Source organism: Penicillium roqueforti (assembly GCF_015533775.1).
Source record: "Penicillium roqueforti strain LCP96 04111 chromosome Unknown scaffold_02, whole genome shotgun sequence".
NCBI classification, from domain to species: Eukaryota; Fungi; Ascomycota; class Eurotiomycetes; order Eurotiales; family Aspergillaceae; genus Penicillium; species Penicillium roqueforti.
This window is the reverse complement of record NW_024067566.1, coordinates 2007408-2022870: the sequence shown is the minus strand read 5'-3', so window position 1 is coordinate 2022870 and position 15463 is coordinate 2007408. Positions and strand designations below refer to the sequence as shown.

The window sequence follows — 15463 nt, the reverse complement described above, 5'->3', positions numbered from 1 at the left end:
CGACAGAGCTCTTTGTCAAATCGCACATAGTCAGCCACCATGACGACTGCCCCAGGCATAAACATCTCCATCGGTACGTGACTCTATACCGCTCCCGATTAAAGAAACCATACTAAACGGCCAAGATCGCGGCGGCACGTTCTGCGATGTCCTGGTTCAAATCCCCGGTCGTGATGACCTTGTGTTCAAATTGCTGTCGGAAGATCCGCAGAACTACCGTGACGCCCCAACAGAGGCGATTCGAAGGGCACTAGAGATTATCGAAAACCGCCAAATACCAGTGGGTGAAAAGCTAGACGGGTCCCGAATAGCCTCCTGCCGTATTGGGACAACCATAGCGACCAATGCGTTGCTTGAAGGCAAAGGCCGAGATTTCGCATTTGTCACCACCAAAGGCTTCAAAGATGTCTGTGTCATCGATGATCAAACTCGACCGAAGCTATTTGCCTTGAACGTCAGAAAGCCTCCTGCGCTGCATTCAACTTCGGTCGAAATTGACGAACGCATCACTATCGAGGACTATGATCTTAATCCATTTCCTTCAGATAAAGCGGCCAAACTCACAGATCCTGCACTGGTCCGAACACCCAGTGGGGAGGTGATAAGGGTGTTGAAAGCACTTGATCCCGTTGAGGTTCGAGAAGTGCTGAGCGGGCTGCAGTCTGCAGGCTATACATCTTTGGTCATCTCTTTTATGCATTCCTATCTGTATTCTGGCCATGAGGACCAGGTAGCCGACATCGCGCAAGATATGGGCTTTGAAACTGTGATCAAAGCTTCCGAAGTCAGCCCTGTCATCAAATTCTTGCAACGCAGCAGTTCGGCTTCATCAGAGGCATACTTGTACCCAATCGTGCGGGATTATATTAAGGCGTTCCAGACCGGCTTTAGTGTACTTCCTCAGCGAGTGGAGTTTATGGGATCTGACGGAGGCTTGAGACAAGCGGACAAGTTCCGCGGAAATGAAGCTCTTCTCAGCGGACCAGCTGGGGGCGTTGTGGGCATTGCTCGAACTTGCTTTGATGCTGCCGAAGGGACTCCTGTTCTTGGGTTTGACATGGGAGGAACCAGCACAGATGTTTGTCGGTATGATGGAAAATACGATTATCTGACGGAGACGACGGTGGGGGGTCGAAAGATCACAACGCCGATGCTGAACATCGCGACGGTCGCGGCCGGCGGAGGTTCGATGCTGTTCGCCCGCCATGGACTCTTTGTCGTTGGACCTGAGAGCGCAGGGGCACACCCTGGTCCTGCGTGTTACCGAAAAGGAGGTCCTCTTACTGTGACAGACGCCAATTTGTTTTTGGGAAGACTGGTCCTGTCTTCATTTCCGGGTATCTTTGGCCCGAATGCGAACCAACATCTCGATCTGGATGTTACCAAACAAAAGTTTGATGAACTCACTCGCGAGATCAACGAGCAAACTGGGCAAAAGCTCACACCCGAGGAGGTGGCATTCGGATTTCTCGATGTCGCAAACGAAACCATGACCCGACCAATGCGTAACGCAACAGAAGTGCGAGGATTCGCGCCAAGCAGTCACACGTTGGTCAGTTTTGGAGGGGCTGGAGGTCAGCATGCTTGCTCAATTGCTAGCAAACTCGGTATCACGCGGATCCTCATCCACAAACACTCTTCACTGCTATCAGCAGTCGGAATTTCTCAAGCCGATCTGCAGGTCGAAAAAACAGTCCCTTTTGTTGGTTCCTTCGATTTCAAAGTGCTGGACGACATTCGAGCTCATATCAGCAACCTGAAATCCCAAGCTGAATCTGCCCTTCTCTCACAGGGCGCAGATCCATCCACTGTTGTCTTTGAAGAATCCCTGAGTTTGAGATATACCGGTACAGACACCAACATTGTCGTGCCCAAACCTAAGGATGAAGATTATGGAGCCTCATTTATAGCCACACATCTGCGAGAGTTTGCATTCGTTCTCGACAGAAAAATACAGATCGATTCGATCAAGGTCCGTGGTGTTGGCCGAAGTGGTGTTGCTATCGAGGAATTATCACCATATTCGCAGTTAGAACAAGTCAAGTCTCTAAATGACTATCTGCAGGCTGATCGAACTCAGTCTGTATATTTCGATTCAGAGTGGCAAAACGTTCCGATATTTGAACTTGCCTCAATCCGGCGACCCTCTCAGGTCCGAGGTCCTGCCTTGTTGATTGATGCGACTCAAACGATATTCGTGGAGTCTAATTTTGATGCCTTCCTCCTCCCAAATCACCTGGTCCTCGAGAAATCGGAGACTAAAACCCCCTCCAATACCGAAGTAGCTCAGTCCGAGACTATCGACCCAATCCAGCTTTCCATTCTTTCTCATCGGTTCATGGCAATCGCCGAGCAAATGGGCTACACACTGCAGCGCACCTCTATTTCAACCAGCATAAAAGAGCGCCTGGATTTCTCGTGTGCCATCTTTTCACGGGAGGGAAAATTAGTAGCTAACGCCCCGCATATCCCCATTCACCTCGGAAGCATGCAATATGCAATCCAATACCAGCACCGTCTATGGGAAGGAAAGTTGAAGGCCGGCGATGTTCTTCTCAGCAATCACCCTGAATGCGGTGGAACCCATCTTCCAGATCTGACTATCATCACTCCCGTCTTTGTGGACGGCGAGACCACCGTTGCTTTCTATGTTGCGGCTCGTGGTCACCATACGGACATAGGTGGACAAGGAATCACATCTATGATGCCAGACTCCAAGGAACTGTGGCAAGAAGGGTTCAATGTTCGCTCGATGAAAATAGTGGATAATGGTGTTTTCCTTGAAACGGATGTGCGCAATGCCTTCTTGGCTGCGGGTGATCTCCCTGGGTGCAGCCCAAGTCGTCGATTGGACGATAATATCTCCGACATCAAGGCGCAGATTTCGGCAAACCAGCGTGGTATTCTTCTTTTGCAGAAGATGTGTGCCGAATTCACTTTCCCTTTTGTGGATCGTTATATGAATGCTATTCAAAGGAATTCCGAAACAGCAGTCAGAGAATACCTTAAGAGTGTTTCCCAGACTAGGACCATGCCCCTGACCGCCAGTGATCACTTTGATGATGGCACCGTTATAAAAGTGTCTATCTCGATCGATGAAGCTGGCGGGGCAGTGTTTGATTTCACGGGGACTGGTCCTCAGATGTGGGGAAACTATAACTGCCCTATATCCATCACCCATTCAGCCGTGATCTACAGCGTCCGGTGCCTGCTTGATGCAGATATCCCTCTCAATGATGGCTGTCTATCACCTATAGATATTCGCATCCCCAAAGGATCAGTTCTGAGACCCAGCGCCTCCGTGGCCATATGCGGCAGTACGCTAGCAAGCCAGCGTGTAATTGACACAATCTTGCGAGCATTCGAGAGCTGTGCGGCGTTTTCCGGCTGTGCGAACAGCTTCGGCTGGGGCATGGGAGGGAGGAATCCTGCCACTGGGATTATTGAACCAGGGTGGAATTATGGCGAAACCGTAGGAGGCGGTTGTGGTGCTGGACCTGGCTGGCACGGAGAACATGCCATCCAAGCGCACTCGACAAATACGAAGATTACAGATGCAGAGGTTGTTGAGAAGCGAACCCCTGTCATTATTCGCAAACATGCGATCAACCCCAATACTGGCGGAGATGGCGAGTATCGAGGAGGGAATGGTGCGGTCCGTGAAATCGAGGCTAGAATTCCGCTCAAATTCAGCATTCTCAGTGATCGGCGAGTGTTTTCTCCGTATGGTATGAACGGTGGTCAACCTGGTTCTGTGGGAAAGAACTATGCATTCAAGTGGAACGAAGAAAAGACGGCTTTGGAGAGACTTTCTCTTACTGGGAAAGCCGCACTCGCGCTGCAGGCCGGGGAGATTATGCAAATCAATAGCCCTGGTGGAGGAGGTTGGGGTGTTCATACTTGATGTGTTTCAATGCGTTTATAAAACAGTGACACTTTTAGATCTTTGTTATTCTATTCCTTTGTGTGTTCTACATATCTTTTGGCCAATCTATCGTGCCCATTATCACACCTTAGGAATACTTTAAAGCATTCAAACTCTTTTCCATTGGGAATATACATCATTGAGGATCGATGTAGCGGGATAAATGAGTATCGAAGACTGAAACCGGTGCCTTTACCTAAACTAAATATATGTAGCATCACTCTCCAATGATGCGTTCCAAATAATCCAGCCAGTTCTCCCCTAACACCTTCTGCATCTTTGATTTCGACCAGCCTGCCCGAGCCATAGCCTTGGCCAGTTCTGGGCGTTCCTTCAACGGGCCCAGAGGCTTCACAGCCGTCTGGCTTCCCCAGGGAGTGAGGCGACGCGCATAACCTTTATCTAGATTACACCAGGCCACAAAATCACTTGTCGGGCATGTCCCTCACTAGCATCTGAACCAACGCCGACCAGATCCTCGCCAATCAAATCGATAACAAAGTCCACAGCAGTAACATAATCGTCGATAGTCGATTCATTGCCCCTGGCCATATGCGGTCCAAATTGACTGATTCCAACAAATCCACCCTTCTTCCCAATAAGCCGCAAAAGATAATTTGACTTGTTACGCGGATGCTCGTGAAGTCCACCTGGCAACACATGGCCGAAGCAAGGGGGCTTAGACGCATACTCGATAACATCTTCGCTAGTCACCGGACCAACATGGGATAAATCAACCACGATGCCCAACCGACCCATTTCATCAACAACTTGTCGACCAAATCTAGTCAAACCCGAGTCTCGAATCTCGGTATATCCTGCTCCAGAGTAATTCTGTGTGTTGTAGGTGAGTTGCATCTTGCGCACACCCAAGTCGCGGAAGACACGTAGGTAATCTAGTTGATCTTCGATGCCGGCTGTGTTTTGCCAGGACAATAGAACGGCGGTTTTTGCCGTTGCGCTTTGCTTCGCGGATGTCACTGACCGAGTGCGCCTGTACGATGAGGTCGGAATGTTCCTCGAACCATTTCTTCCATTATACCACGTTGGCAATGGCGCCGCGGAACCCTTCCAAGGTACCGCATGTGCATGAAACTCCGGTGATGCCGCCCTGTTGCCATGCTTCAAAAATCTCGCGCGACCAGTTGGCGATGTTCAACCCGTCAAAGACGATGGCGTCGCGGTAGATTTCCACCGCCTCGGTTTCAGATACCATGATGGGAGTAAATTATTGGAGAAGAATAAAATGAAAGAAAATATGAATACATTGCGAGAAATCATGTTCTTGAATATACAACGCGGTGCGGCACCGATGGGTATTTCTCGTTGCGGGAAAGAATGGCGTGCTCCGTTGGTTATCACGGTGTCTCCCCGAAATTGACCCTTTTCATCCGGCAATAATGGAGGGCTCCATCCATCGCTTTCGAGTCCATCGCAATTCTTCAAAACCGGAGACACGACGATCCCGGGGTAGACCCGCAGATACCAACGGCCGTAAACCCCCTTTACCGGCGTGTCGCCGCTGTCGCCAGCAAAAGAAGCGGTGCACCAGAACAGACGAAGGATCTTGCAAACCATGTCTTGTTGCTTGGCTACCTTGTTCTCTGATGGAGCGCTCTGCGAGTCCGCAGACGCGCGAACGAGAATTGCAATCACGCATTGTTTGGCTGAGCCAGCTTGTTAATGAAACACTCCCCGCCGGTAGATCGGTGGAAGACATCGAGACCGGGCGAGATATAGCCTTGGGTACCCCGATGCAGTCTTCATCACTTGATGCTAGTGAAATCGAGCCCAGTGAGAGTGCTTTTGAGGAAAGCCATACTTCCAAAGCCGAGGAAGACGGGCCCATTTCCGTTACAGCGGGTCGCAAATGCTTGCAGGCCTATTTCCGACACGTTCATCGGACATACCCATTTCTTGACAGCGAACTTGTTCTTCGAGATTTCGAAACACTCGCCAATAAAGAAGCAGACGATGGCCTTCTCCCCCGGTCGGCTGTGCCCACCCGACTCTACATGATAATGGCCATCGGCTTCACAAGCCTGCAGCGGGCTGGAGAAGTGCAAAGCATCGAGGAACGGGATTTTCAGCCGTGTCTCAAAAGAGTGCTCTGCGAGTGTGTCTGCCAAGTGAATGAGCAATCAGTGGGCACCTTGCTCCTCCTCGGCTTGTATCTCCTCTTCGTACCCTGCGACCAGGACCCTCGAGCCATTACCGGCGTTCTGACCAGTCATGCTCTAGCAGTCGGACTGATGAACGAAACTCCTACCAATCAGAGCCTCTCGCCTCGGGTACTTGAGCTACGTCGTCGGCTGGGTTGGTCAGTGTATGTGTTCACTCGCATGATCAGCATATCGTATGGACTTCCATTTGCCTTCCCTGACAGTATAATGCGGATACCGCTGCCAAGTATTATGATACATGAATATGGTTCCGAAGAAGGACATCAGTACGCGATAGCGCTACAAGTCAGCCGGCATGTGATCTCTCTACGACGCCTCGAAACACGCATTGTCAATGCCATTTACGATCCACATCCTTCTATGCGTCCGCAGGACCTACGCCTCCAAATCGAAGATTGGTATACACAGGGATGTCTATTATCAAGTTCTACTTTATCAGAACAGGATCAGCTTCCCTTTCATACTACCATAACATGGCTCAATGTCCGCTACCAAAACTTGCTTCTTCTGTTGTACACTCCTGCACAGGGAGACACAACCGAAGAAAACCTGCCGAGCCTCAAGGCTGCTGCGCAGCAGTACATACAGCTGAGTCTAATCCTGCATGAACACCGACATCTACCCATGAATTGGATTACCCTCTGTCGCCTCCTTTCATTGGCAGCAATTTTCCTTTACTGTACTGCTCGGTGGGCAGCCTTTGACGACATTCCGGAGATTGATCTTCTCGTGACGCTGTTTGAACTATTTCCTTCCTCTTGGCATGCTGCACATGAAGCCTCTCGGATTTTGAGGCGCCTCGCGGATATTACAACAAAGCAGAAGAGTCCCTTAATTCCACGCAGACAATTATCTGGGTCTTCTGTGATGCCCAATTCGAGTCTGGATACTGAATTGGGACTGCAATCAATACAGGATGACTTGGCTGTATTGCTGAGGCAAACCATGGGCGAGGCAAGCTTTTACATCTGGCCTCTGAGGTCCAAAGTGACAGAGAGACGAGTTTCTCAATCTCTCACTATGCATAGCTTCAATTTCCTGCCTGATAGTGGAAATTTTGCTACTCGCGTTGGTATTGGGAGTCCGGCAGATGACAATATGGGTGAGACTGCATTCGAGACGCATTGGATGAACCTTCTGGGTGGCGTAGGATCTGATATGCTCTGAATGGGACTTATATTTTTCGTTTCCTGATTCCGATCAAGCTGCACCTTCTATGTTAACTCTAGAGAGTCTAACGGGACTCTTATATCGTTTGATCTATGTCTTTGCACCGGTTATTTTTGTGTCTTTCTTGACATCATTTGAGACATCTTTCTAGCCCCTTCTAATATCGGTTCATTGGAGTAGCTTCAACAGCTAGTCCATCTTTATCTGAGGCAATAAGACAGTCTACAAACGCGCCTCGGCATCTGGAACATAATCCCTCTCGAAGTCAAAGCCAAGGTCTTCCAAAGCCTTTATCTCACCCCGTCGACTACCAAGCACCTGCGACGCCTGTTTGATCAACGGGAATCTCTCACGCGTCCACTTCTCTTTTTCACCCCAGAAGGGCGGCCTTTTACCACGCCCATCATTCTCCAACCCATCCTTCCGAGCTGCATGCGAGCTCAACTCGTACAGCGAATTGATGTAGTCTGCATCGAGCGGAAAGGCAAGGGTGTTGAAGCCGCGTCCCTCGCCGCGAGTTACTACCCAGTCGCCAATCCACCGCTCCATTTCAGCCTCGGAAGGCAGCGAGAGTCGTCCTGCCAGGACGCGCGCGACCCATGCCCCTTGCGCCTGACTGAAGGGGAATGGAACAATCCGCTGGGGAAACCCGATTAAAGCGAGGGTGGGCTCTTTGCTGTAAAACACATGCTGGTACAAATGATGCGGACGCACGCCATCTGTAACGATAGATGGCTGGAGACTTGACAAAAATGGAATAGAGAAGTGGTAGCCCGTGCAAAAGACGATGTGATCAACATCTCGCTCTTCATGGCCATTGGCAAATTGCACACGGCCATCTTCGACACTGAGGAGACTGATTTCAGGAAGGCTTTGGGCAACGGCGGCTTGTTGTGGAGAGAGATTTGTTGCCGTGCGTTCCGAAATCAGCAGCGGGTGTTTTGATACACGGCCGATTTGGTTCGCGATGTCAATACCAGAGGCAGAGTGTCCGACGACAATCACTTTCTATTTTTAGTCAGTAATTGTTTGTTTTAGAGGGTACATACCTTGTTTGCAAATGATTCGGGACGCCTATAAGAAGATGAATGGATGATGGAGCCTGGATAGGTTTGACTCCACTCATCTAAGCCTGTGATTTTGGGGATATATGGGTCATTATGGTGACCATTGGCGACAACCACTGCATCGAATTGCTCGACCAAAATCTCATTAGTTTGCAGATCACGCCAGGTTACAGTCCACTCGGGCCTTGGATGCTTTTTTGACAGTGTGACATCCAAAATCAAAGAGTTCAGACGTATGTATGGCAGTAATTCCTCTGCATACCGATGAAGATAGTCTCGCACAACGGTATGGGCTGGGAATAGCGCACTGGCCGCGGGGAACGGATACTCGGTAAACTGCATCAACGATTTAGGGATGTTTGTTTCAAGTGCGTCGTATACAGGGGAAGCAAAAGTTCCTTTCACGGGCTGTTGAGGCTCCTGACTCGGGTTGGGACGGGCAAGTGCCGATGTGCTGATGCCCTCATCGCCGGTGTAGTTCCAAACACCGCCAGGTTGGTCGCGCTGTTCGAATATTGTGATAGACTTGAATTTTCGTTCAGCAAGAAGATACCTTGGCATACTATTAATTATTCACGTTCTTCTTTGTCTCGATAGGCAAACACATACTTTGCAACTCCTAGGCCGCAGGGGCCTGCGCCGATAACAGCTACCCGGTCGATTTCCATAATGATTCGTGGAAAGACTAAGAATTCTTGCAGTAGCTGTGCTATTTAATGCTCAGATATGGGATGTTGCCTTGCGCCATAAGCTTATATAATGTGCAATTTCGTCCCAATGCGGTAAAACCTGTCGGAGCCGCGCCGCTAGGGCTCTATGATGTGCCTGTCGAGAACAATTGGCAAAAGTGCTAGGTAGTATAAATATTACTGAAATGAAATGAGATAGATTGATATGTAGAACATATTACATTACTCACTGCTAAATTCAGAGACTATGTTGTCCGGAGATCAATTGAAACCAAGACATGAGGTCAAGGACCAGGAGCTCGACCGACCAAGCAATGAGCCGGAGGTGTCTATACCGCAAGCTAGGCGAGCGCGTCTGAAGGCATCGATTTGGGACATCTGGGACAAATCTCCCCGTGAGCGCAAACTCGTTCAGGTGGATTGGTGGCTATTGAGCTACGCCTGCACCGCATATTTTATCAAATCTTTAGATCAATCCAATGTAAGTGACCCATCGATCGGATAAAGCAAAGCTGATATTGGCATGAACAGACTTCCAATGCCTACGTCTCAGGTATGAAAGAAGCCCTCGACCTAAAGGGCAATGACCTGAACTACCTCACGACATACTGGAACATCGGATATCTCATCGGGCAACTCCCATCCCAGCTGGTCCTCACCAAGATCAGGCCGTCTATTTGGTTACCAGCCCTTGAGCTACTATGGAGAATATTCGTCATGGCACTCGCAAGCGCAAAGAATGTTGAAACGCTCTTTGCGCTGCGCTTTTTGATCGGACTTTGTGAAGCGTCCGCTTATCCGGGCATCATCACACTTCTAGGGAATTGGTATACACCACAGGAACTGGCAAAACGGAGCGCAATATTCCAAGCCTCCTCTAGTGCTTCCAACATGTTTTCGGGATATCTTCAGGCAGCGCTGTATTCGGATATGAATGGCCGCGCAGGTCTCTCTGCTTGGCAGCGGTTGTTTATTTCTTATGGTATTCTTAGAGTACCCATTGCTCTATACGGCTTTCGGGCTATTCCTGATTCTCCGAATGACTCGAAAACCCGATGGCTTAGCAAGTAAGATACAAAATATGCCGCGCAGAGAATGGAGGCCGTTGGCCGTGCACCAGCTTCGAAACTCACATGGAGAACATTCCTAGATGTCATTCGCTCATGGCCGGTGTGGTTGATTCCTACAGTCTTCATTGCTCACGTTTGTGGCTTGCGCATCTACTCGTATTTCAACGTGTGGCTCAAGTCAACCGGCAGATACACAGTTGAACAAGTCAACGTCATCCCATCTGCTGGGTATGGACTGCAAATCATTTTTACGCTCCTCTATGCCTAAACAAGCGATTATTTGCAGATACGTTGGCTTGTCATTGTGTTTGCTTGTCTACCAGCATTGGTCGGGACTATAATTCTCTCTATTTGGCCGGTGCATAACACCGCAGCAATGATGGCTGGTTGGCTGTTGACTTATGTTGAGACGGGTGCAGGAATTATTTTCACGTCTTGGGTTAGTGAGACATGTGGTTTCTCGGCTGAGCATCGTATTGTTGTTATTGGGGTGATGGAGGCAGTCGCCTTCACATTCAATGCCTGGGTTCCTCTATTGGCTTATAATACCAGCCAGGCGCCACATTTCAAAGTCGGATATCAGATTGCGGCTATGTTCTTTGCGTTTGAGCTTGTTTTGACTCTTGTGATTGCAGCGGTTGAGAAACGATGGCCAGCTCGGAGCTTGGTAAAAGAGAGGGAATCATCTAATGCATGTTAGCTATCCATAACTTCACCATCCCTTGCATCATACAAGAGTAATATCCAACCTCGAGGCCCGTTGAAGGGTAGAGGCAGTCCTCCTCATAGTACGTATTGTGACATTTGCCCTACTGAGAACGATTGCGATAGTGTCGACTGAGATGCTCGGCCTCGGCCTGCATAGCTCGCTATAGGGATGGGAGGAATGGCGGTGTAGCCAAGGTACAACATGCAAAGCAGACTAGAGAGTCACCATTTTCTTTTACCTACTTATCCTCCCTTCCATTTAGGCATCCGAGATCATTATTTCTATTTTTTTATCGTGAGGTCTCAGATTGCCGTCTCGGAAGATGGTTGAAAAAGGGGCGTTCGACTTAGAGGGCGCTCAACCTGCCAACGAAGCTCGGCCTGCCAGCGAAACTCAATCTGTCAGCGAAGCCGTGAGGTTCAATGCCCGTACATTGAAAAAGCTACAAGCCGCACTCACGAAAGATCCAGAGGTCGACTTGGCCGATCAATTCCCCACTCAATATTTGGAACGTCTTTTGAGAATGAGAACCACAATCGAAAGCCCCAGTAAGCACCACAATACCGCAATTTAGACTCTCCTTATTCGCATAGCTGACATCATCATCTGCCAGAGAAACCCAGATACGTTGAGCAAGACATCCGAGAATCCCTTTGCCCATCAGACCCGGTTGAAATTGTGTTTCCTCTTTCGGATGCGGTTGCAAAATTACTCGAACCAATATCACAAACTGCCGAGGGATTGCCACTCTCTCAAAGGCTGTTTGAAGTCCTAAAGAGCAGTGAGATTATTTACAAAGCTCCCTTCTTTCACCACAAAGGAGTGTTCAAATGCTCTTCGGAAATCGTTATCAAAGCCGTTCGCTATATGGAACACAATACTCAATATACCGCTTTACAATATCTTGACCGTCATAAGCCGAATATTCCAGTGCCAAAGCCTCTTGGCTTGGTACGTATGAGCGGGATTTCTTTGATATTCATGAGTCATATGGGATCTACAACGCTTAGGGAAGTCTGGCATACACTCGACTCTGATCAAAAAACCTCTATTAGCAACCAACTCAACACAATGCTTACAGATTTGAGAACTCTTCCTTTTGAAGAAGGCACTCCTTTAGGAGGAGTTGCAGGTGAAGGCTGCAGAGATCTCAGGAGGCATGTCCGAGTGAGCGAGACACCTATCTTCAGCCTTGAGGATTTTGAAACATTCTTATTCTTGGGCCCGCATCCAGGCGGCAACGTGTTCATCGAGTTTCTCCGTCAATTAGCACCATCGTTTACTAATAATTCGGGCCCTCGCATCGTGTTCACACACGGAGACATCACACCGGACAATATCACGGTTAAATTGACCGACAACAAGTATGTGATTTCTGGGATACTTGACTGGGAATATAGCGGGTTCTACCCTGACTATTTTGAATCTGTCCGGTGTACAACCTGCCTTCGCCCTTACGAGGAAGATGACTGGTTTTTATATCTGCCAGAATGTGTTTCACCAAAGATCCACGCTCAGTGGTGGCTTTTCGATCGAGTCAGGCAAAGTAGAGTTCATTGAGCCGGCGCGTTTTATTGAGAAAGCAATCCAAAGGCATCGAATGCTCTCTGCCCTCTTATCTAGTCACCCTTGCTCCTAATAAAAATAATTCCGGAACCTTTGCTGAGGTTGTAAGACCTCCAGGGCTCCCACAAGATACCTTGGAGTGGAGACCACCGTGTGTATCCACTGGGCCGGGCCGAACCGGATCCCGAGTACCCTCGCCTAGAAATAGGGCTGGGGCATCATCCCAGGTCGAAATAGGTCCAGGGCCACAACCTAGGGCCACCCAGTCTATTAGGAAATGCACTTCTGTCTTGCTGGTTGATCGACAACCAGCGAAGAAAACAGTACATCCTGCCAGCGCATACCGAAGTCCAACAATTCAGATATTGGTGAGCTGTACGTTGCTGCCTAGTACCGGGGGTTCTCATTAAGCCCCCGCGGGGCTCCACCATATCAATCCTTTCGTTTTCCTACTGTCTTTTTTCTCTTACCTGAATTCTAGTTGAATCATCAATCAGCATTGTCAGGTTCCCAAAATGCAACACCTCCGTGATTCTCTGCTGAGCTCTCTGCCTAGAGGTGCTCCTATTATCATAACGAACGACTATGCTCGTAGAGACCAGGAAAGTACCCGCCAGTCTATCGCTCGGGGTGATTTCAAAGAAATTCGAGATGTAGCCTTCTATGACCGGACCTGGGTCGTTACCAGCCGATACTGCGATATTGGTGATGGTTTAGATACTCTTGAAGGCCATATTCATTCCCTGTGGTATATGTACTACGAGCTTGGCCGAAATATCTCCTCCGAATCACCTGAACATGAGGGTATAGTCCTCGATATCGTCCGCATTCAAGGAATGGGGCCGTTGACTAGACCTTCACGAGGAACCTGTGGGATTGATATCGCAAGAACCGTCGACGGGACACTTTGGAATGATCTCCCCTTTTTGGCTAGCGATATGACCGAGTTCTGGATCAATAACGGTGGTTCTATGTCGGGAACACACCGTCTCAACTTTGCAACATTCCTAGCCAAACTCGCATCCACTCGTGTCGCTAAGGATAGGCTGTGCCAAGTTGCACTTCTGATCTTCCGTGATCTTTTTGAAAGCTCTAAAACACTCCGGGGTGAGAGCGAGTCAGACGAGGAGGACCTCAACCGTGGTATCTATCAGCTTGAGGTCTTTCAACTATTACCAGCTGCTGTTGCTTGGCTGAAAAATGGAAACCACAACCTCCTCTTACTATCAGACGTGTGTTGGAACGAATGCCCCAGCGACATCAGCAAGGGTGGCGAGAAGTTCCTTGAATCGGAGCTCGGACAGCGATCACCTGCTGGATTTTCGCCATGGAGATACATGTTCTGGCTGAAGCGACTCCACGAGATTCAGGAAGAAGCCAAGGAGGCCAATGAGAAAGCCCTGGAAGAGCTTGCCACTGATGGAATCCAGTACATGGTCATCATAATCAAACAAAGGGATTCAGAGGTCCTCAGGGCTTACAAGAATGGTGGCGATGCCCTGCATCAGGATAAGCATCTTTCGTGTCTGAAGGCTCTCGCACGTGTTGGGGAGCCAGAGTCATAAAGGCTTGAACAAACTCGAAATCTCCATGTAGACATACCCCCTTTCTTTCCTCAAGTTGATTGTCACTCTCCCCACTTCTTGCTGTCAAATATAACTAGTTAACTAACTAGGGAATTGTTGCTACGCTGCCTGAATTTTCAGTACCGCCTTCCTGATCGGGTCCCACTCGTGATTATGCCATATATTCTGCCTACTTCTGGTTTCATTGTAAAAAGACATGAATTTTGGTTGAAAAATCGTATATTCTACCTGCGTCCTGTGTGATTCAGCCCTTTATGGATCAAGCAGTTGATACAAGCTATGATAGAAGTGACTTACTTTTATTAAAAGTTTACATATTGCAGTGGGGAAAGTCGGAATGCCTAGTTTAGTGGCCTTGTCCTTTAGGCAGAGAAAACGAGAGCCTGGATGTCAAGTAGAGTTTCGGGGAGCAGATATTCTAGACGAAACATCACCCCAGAAATGAGAAAGAATCGCAAGATGTTTGTGTACTAGGAGATTGTATACTATGGTGTGGTCTATGTGGTCCCTATGCTTGCTAGCTGACCCCTCCCGGATGGTTGGTGGTGTTATGTCGTTTTCATCTTGCCTGCATAGCCAGGCTGCCCATCGTTTATTTCCCTCTTCAATACATGCTATAGATACCTGCTGTCCAAGCCTGTTGCTACTATCATATGCATTTCCATACAAAGGCGGTGTACAAGTTAAGAGGCGGTGAGGACAGCGGTAGGCAGAAGCAAGTGTCGAGCAAGTACTCAACCAAATCAGGAAGGCGGTACTAGAAATTCAGGGAGGGGGAGCAACAATTCCCCAAATATTATCAAAGCCACATCTGGTGCAACTAGTTATCTTACAATGGAACAATGACGTGATTGAATGCCCACGTCCACAATAGATCTACCCAAACATTGATGGGAAAGGAAACGATGGGTTGTATTGTGTTGGCTGGCTGAGATAAAGAGAAGAATAAGACCAAACAAGGTAGGGAGTCCTATCAATCTAAGGCGGGAAGGGTCTCAACACATATCCTTAGATTATGTCTCCACTCCGAACTTAAGCGTTTTCTGAAGTATCAAATGATAATTTTAAGCTCTACAGCATCGAACCAATACTGAAGCGAAGCACTCGACTTGCGAGAAGGTACTAGTAGTAGCAAGACTTAGATTGTATACATAGCCATGTACAGCTGGCCAACAATCTTGAAAATTGTCAGAAATGCTACTGCTACTACTAATGACACTCGAGTGTGGTAATAACGAGAACTGTAAACAAAGACAATCACTGGGAATGTACGAATATATCACCCCAATACAGACGCTGTGGTGGCCATTAAGTCTCGCAGTGCATAACGACTGGGGGCTTTAGTTCTCTTGGCTTTTATTGCCAGCAGAAAATTGGCCATTTCCAAGGTTAGTTGTGGATTTTCAACTTATTGAGCACTTCTACAACTGGAAATTCTGATTACGCGCTATATCGTTGAGGACTACGGAGGAAACATCACTAAAAATCTTTATGAACT

At 48.5% G+C, this 15463-nt stretch overlaps 7 protein-coding genes across 7 annotated transcripts; 5 read left to right on the top strand and 2 right to left on the bottom strand.

Annotated features, from left to right (window-relative positions):
- Positions 1–39: 39 nt before the first annotated feature.
- On the top strand, positions 40–3904 carry LCP9604111_2239 (uncharacterized protein; the record flags this gene model as incomplete). Its single annotated transcript, XM_039069694.1, has 2 exons — positions 40–73; positions 126–3904. 2 exons carry the CDS (start codon positions 40–42, stop codon positions 3902–3904), a joined length of 3813 nt encoding a protein of 1270 aa, XP_038932366.1.
- A 238-nt stretch (positions 3905–4142) lies between these two features.
- Positions 4143–5141, bottom strand: LCP9604111_2238 (uncharacterized protein; the record flags this gene model as incomplete). Its single annotated transcript, XM_039069693.1, has 3 exons — positions 4143–4321; positions 4375–4891; positions 4968–5141. 3 exons carry the CDS (start codon positions 5139–5141, stop codon positions 4143–4145), a joined length of 870 nt encoding a protein of 289 aa, XP_038932365.1.
- Positions 5142–5325: 184 nt separating this feature from the next.
- On the top strand, positions 5326–7275 carry LCP9604111_2237 (transcriptional regulator family TF; the record flags this gene model as incomplete). The annotated part of the gene is made up of 1 exon (XM_039069692.1): positions 5326–7275. The coding sequence occupies one exon, from the start codon at positions 5326–5328 to the stop codon at positions 7273–7275; it is 1950 nt and encodes a 649-aa protein (XP_038932364.1).
- Positions 7276–7500: 225 nt separating this feature from the next.
- LCP9604111_2236 (flavin-containing monooxygenase) lies at positions 7501–9013 on the bottom strand (the record flags this gene model as incomplete). The annotated part of the gene is made up of 3 exons (XM_039069691.1): positions 7501–8286; positions 8328–8898; positions 8955–9013. 3 exons carry the CDS (start codon positions 9011–9013, stop codon positions 7501–7503), a joined length of 1416 nt encoding a protein of 471 aa, XP_038932363.1.
- Positions 9014–9281: 268 nt separating this feature from the next.
- On the top strand, positions 9282–10105 carry LCP9604111_2235 (uncharacterized protein; the record flags this gene model as incomplete). The annotated part of the gene is made up of 2 exons (XM_039069690.1): positions 9282–9515; positions 9566–10105. The coding sequence occupies 2 exons, from the start codon at positions 9282–9284 to the stop codon at positions 10103–10105; spliced, it is 774 nt and encodes a 257-aa protein (XP_038932362.1).
- A 1030-nt stretch (positions 10106–11135) lies between these two features.
- Positions 11136–12770, top strand: LCP9604111_2234 (uncharacterized protein; the record flags this gene model as incomplete). Its single annotated transcript, XM_039069689.1, has 3 exons — positions 11136–11361; positions 11427–11764; positions 12717–12770. The coding sequence occupies 3 exons, from the start codon at positions 11136–11138 to the stop codon at positions 12768–12770; spliced, it is 618 nt and encodes a 205-aa protein (XP_038932361.1).
- A 124-nt stretch (positions 12771–12894) lies between these two features.
- On the top strand, positions 12895–13944 carry LCP9604111_2233 (DUF3632 domain-containing protein; the record flags this gene model as incomplete). Its single annotated transcript, XM_039069688.1, has 1 exon — positions 12895–13944. One exon carries the CDS (start codon positions 12895–12897, stop codon positions 13942–13944), a length of 1050 nt encoding a protein of 349 aa, XP_038932360.1.
- Positions 13945–15463: the final 1519 nt, after the last annotated feature.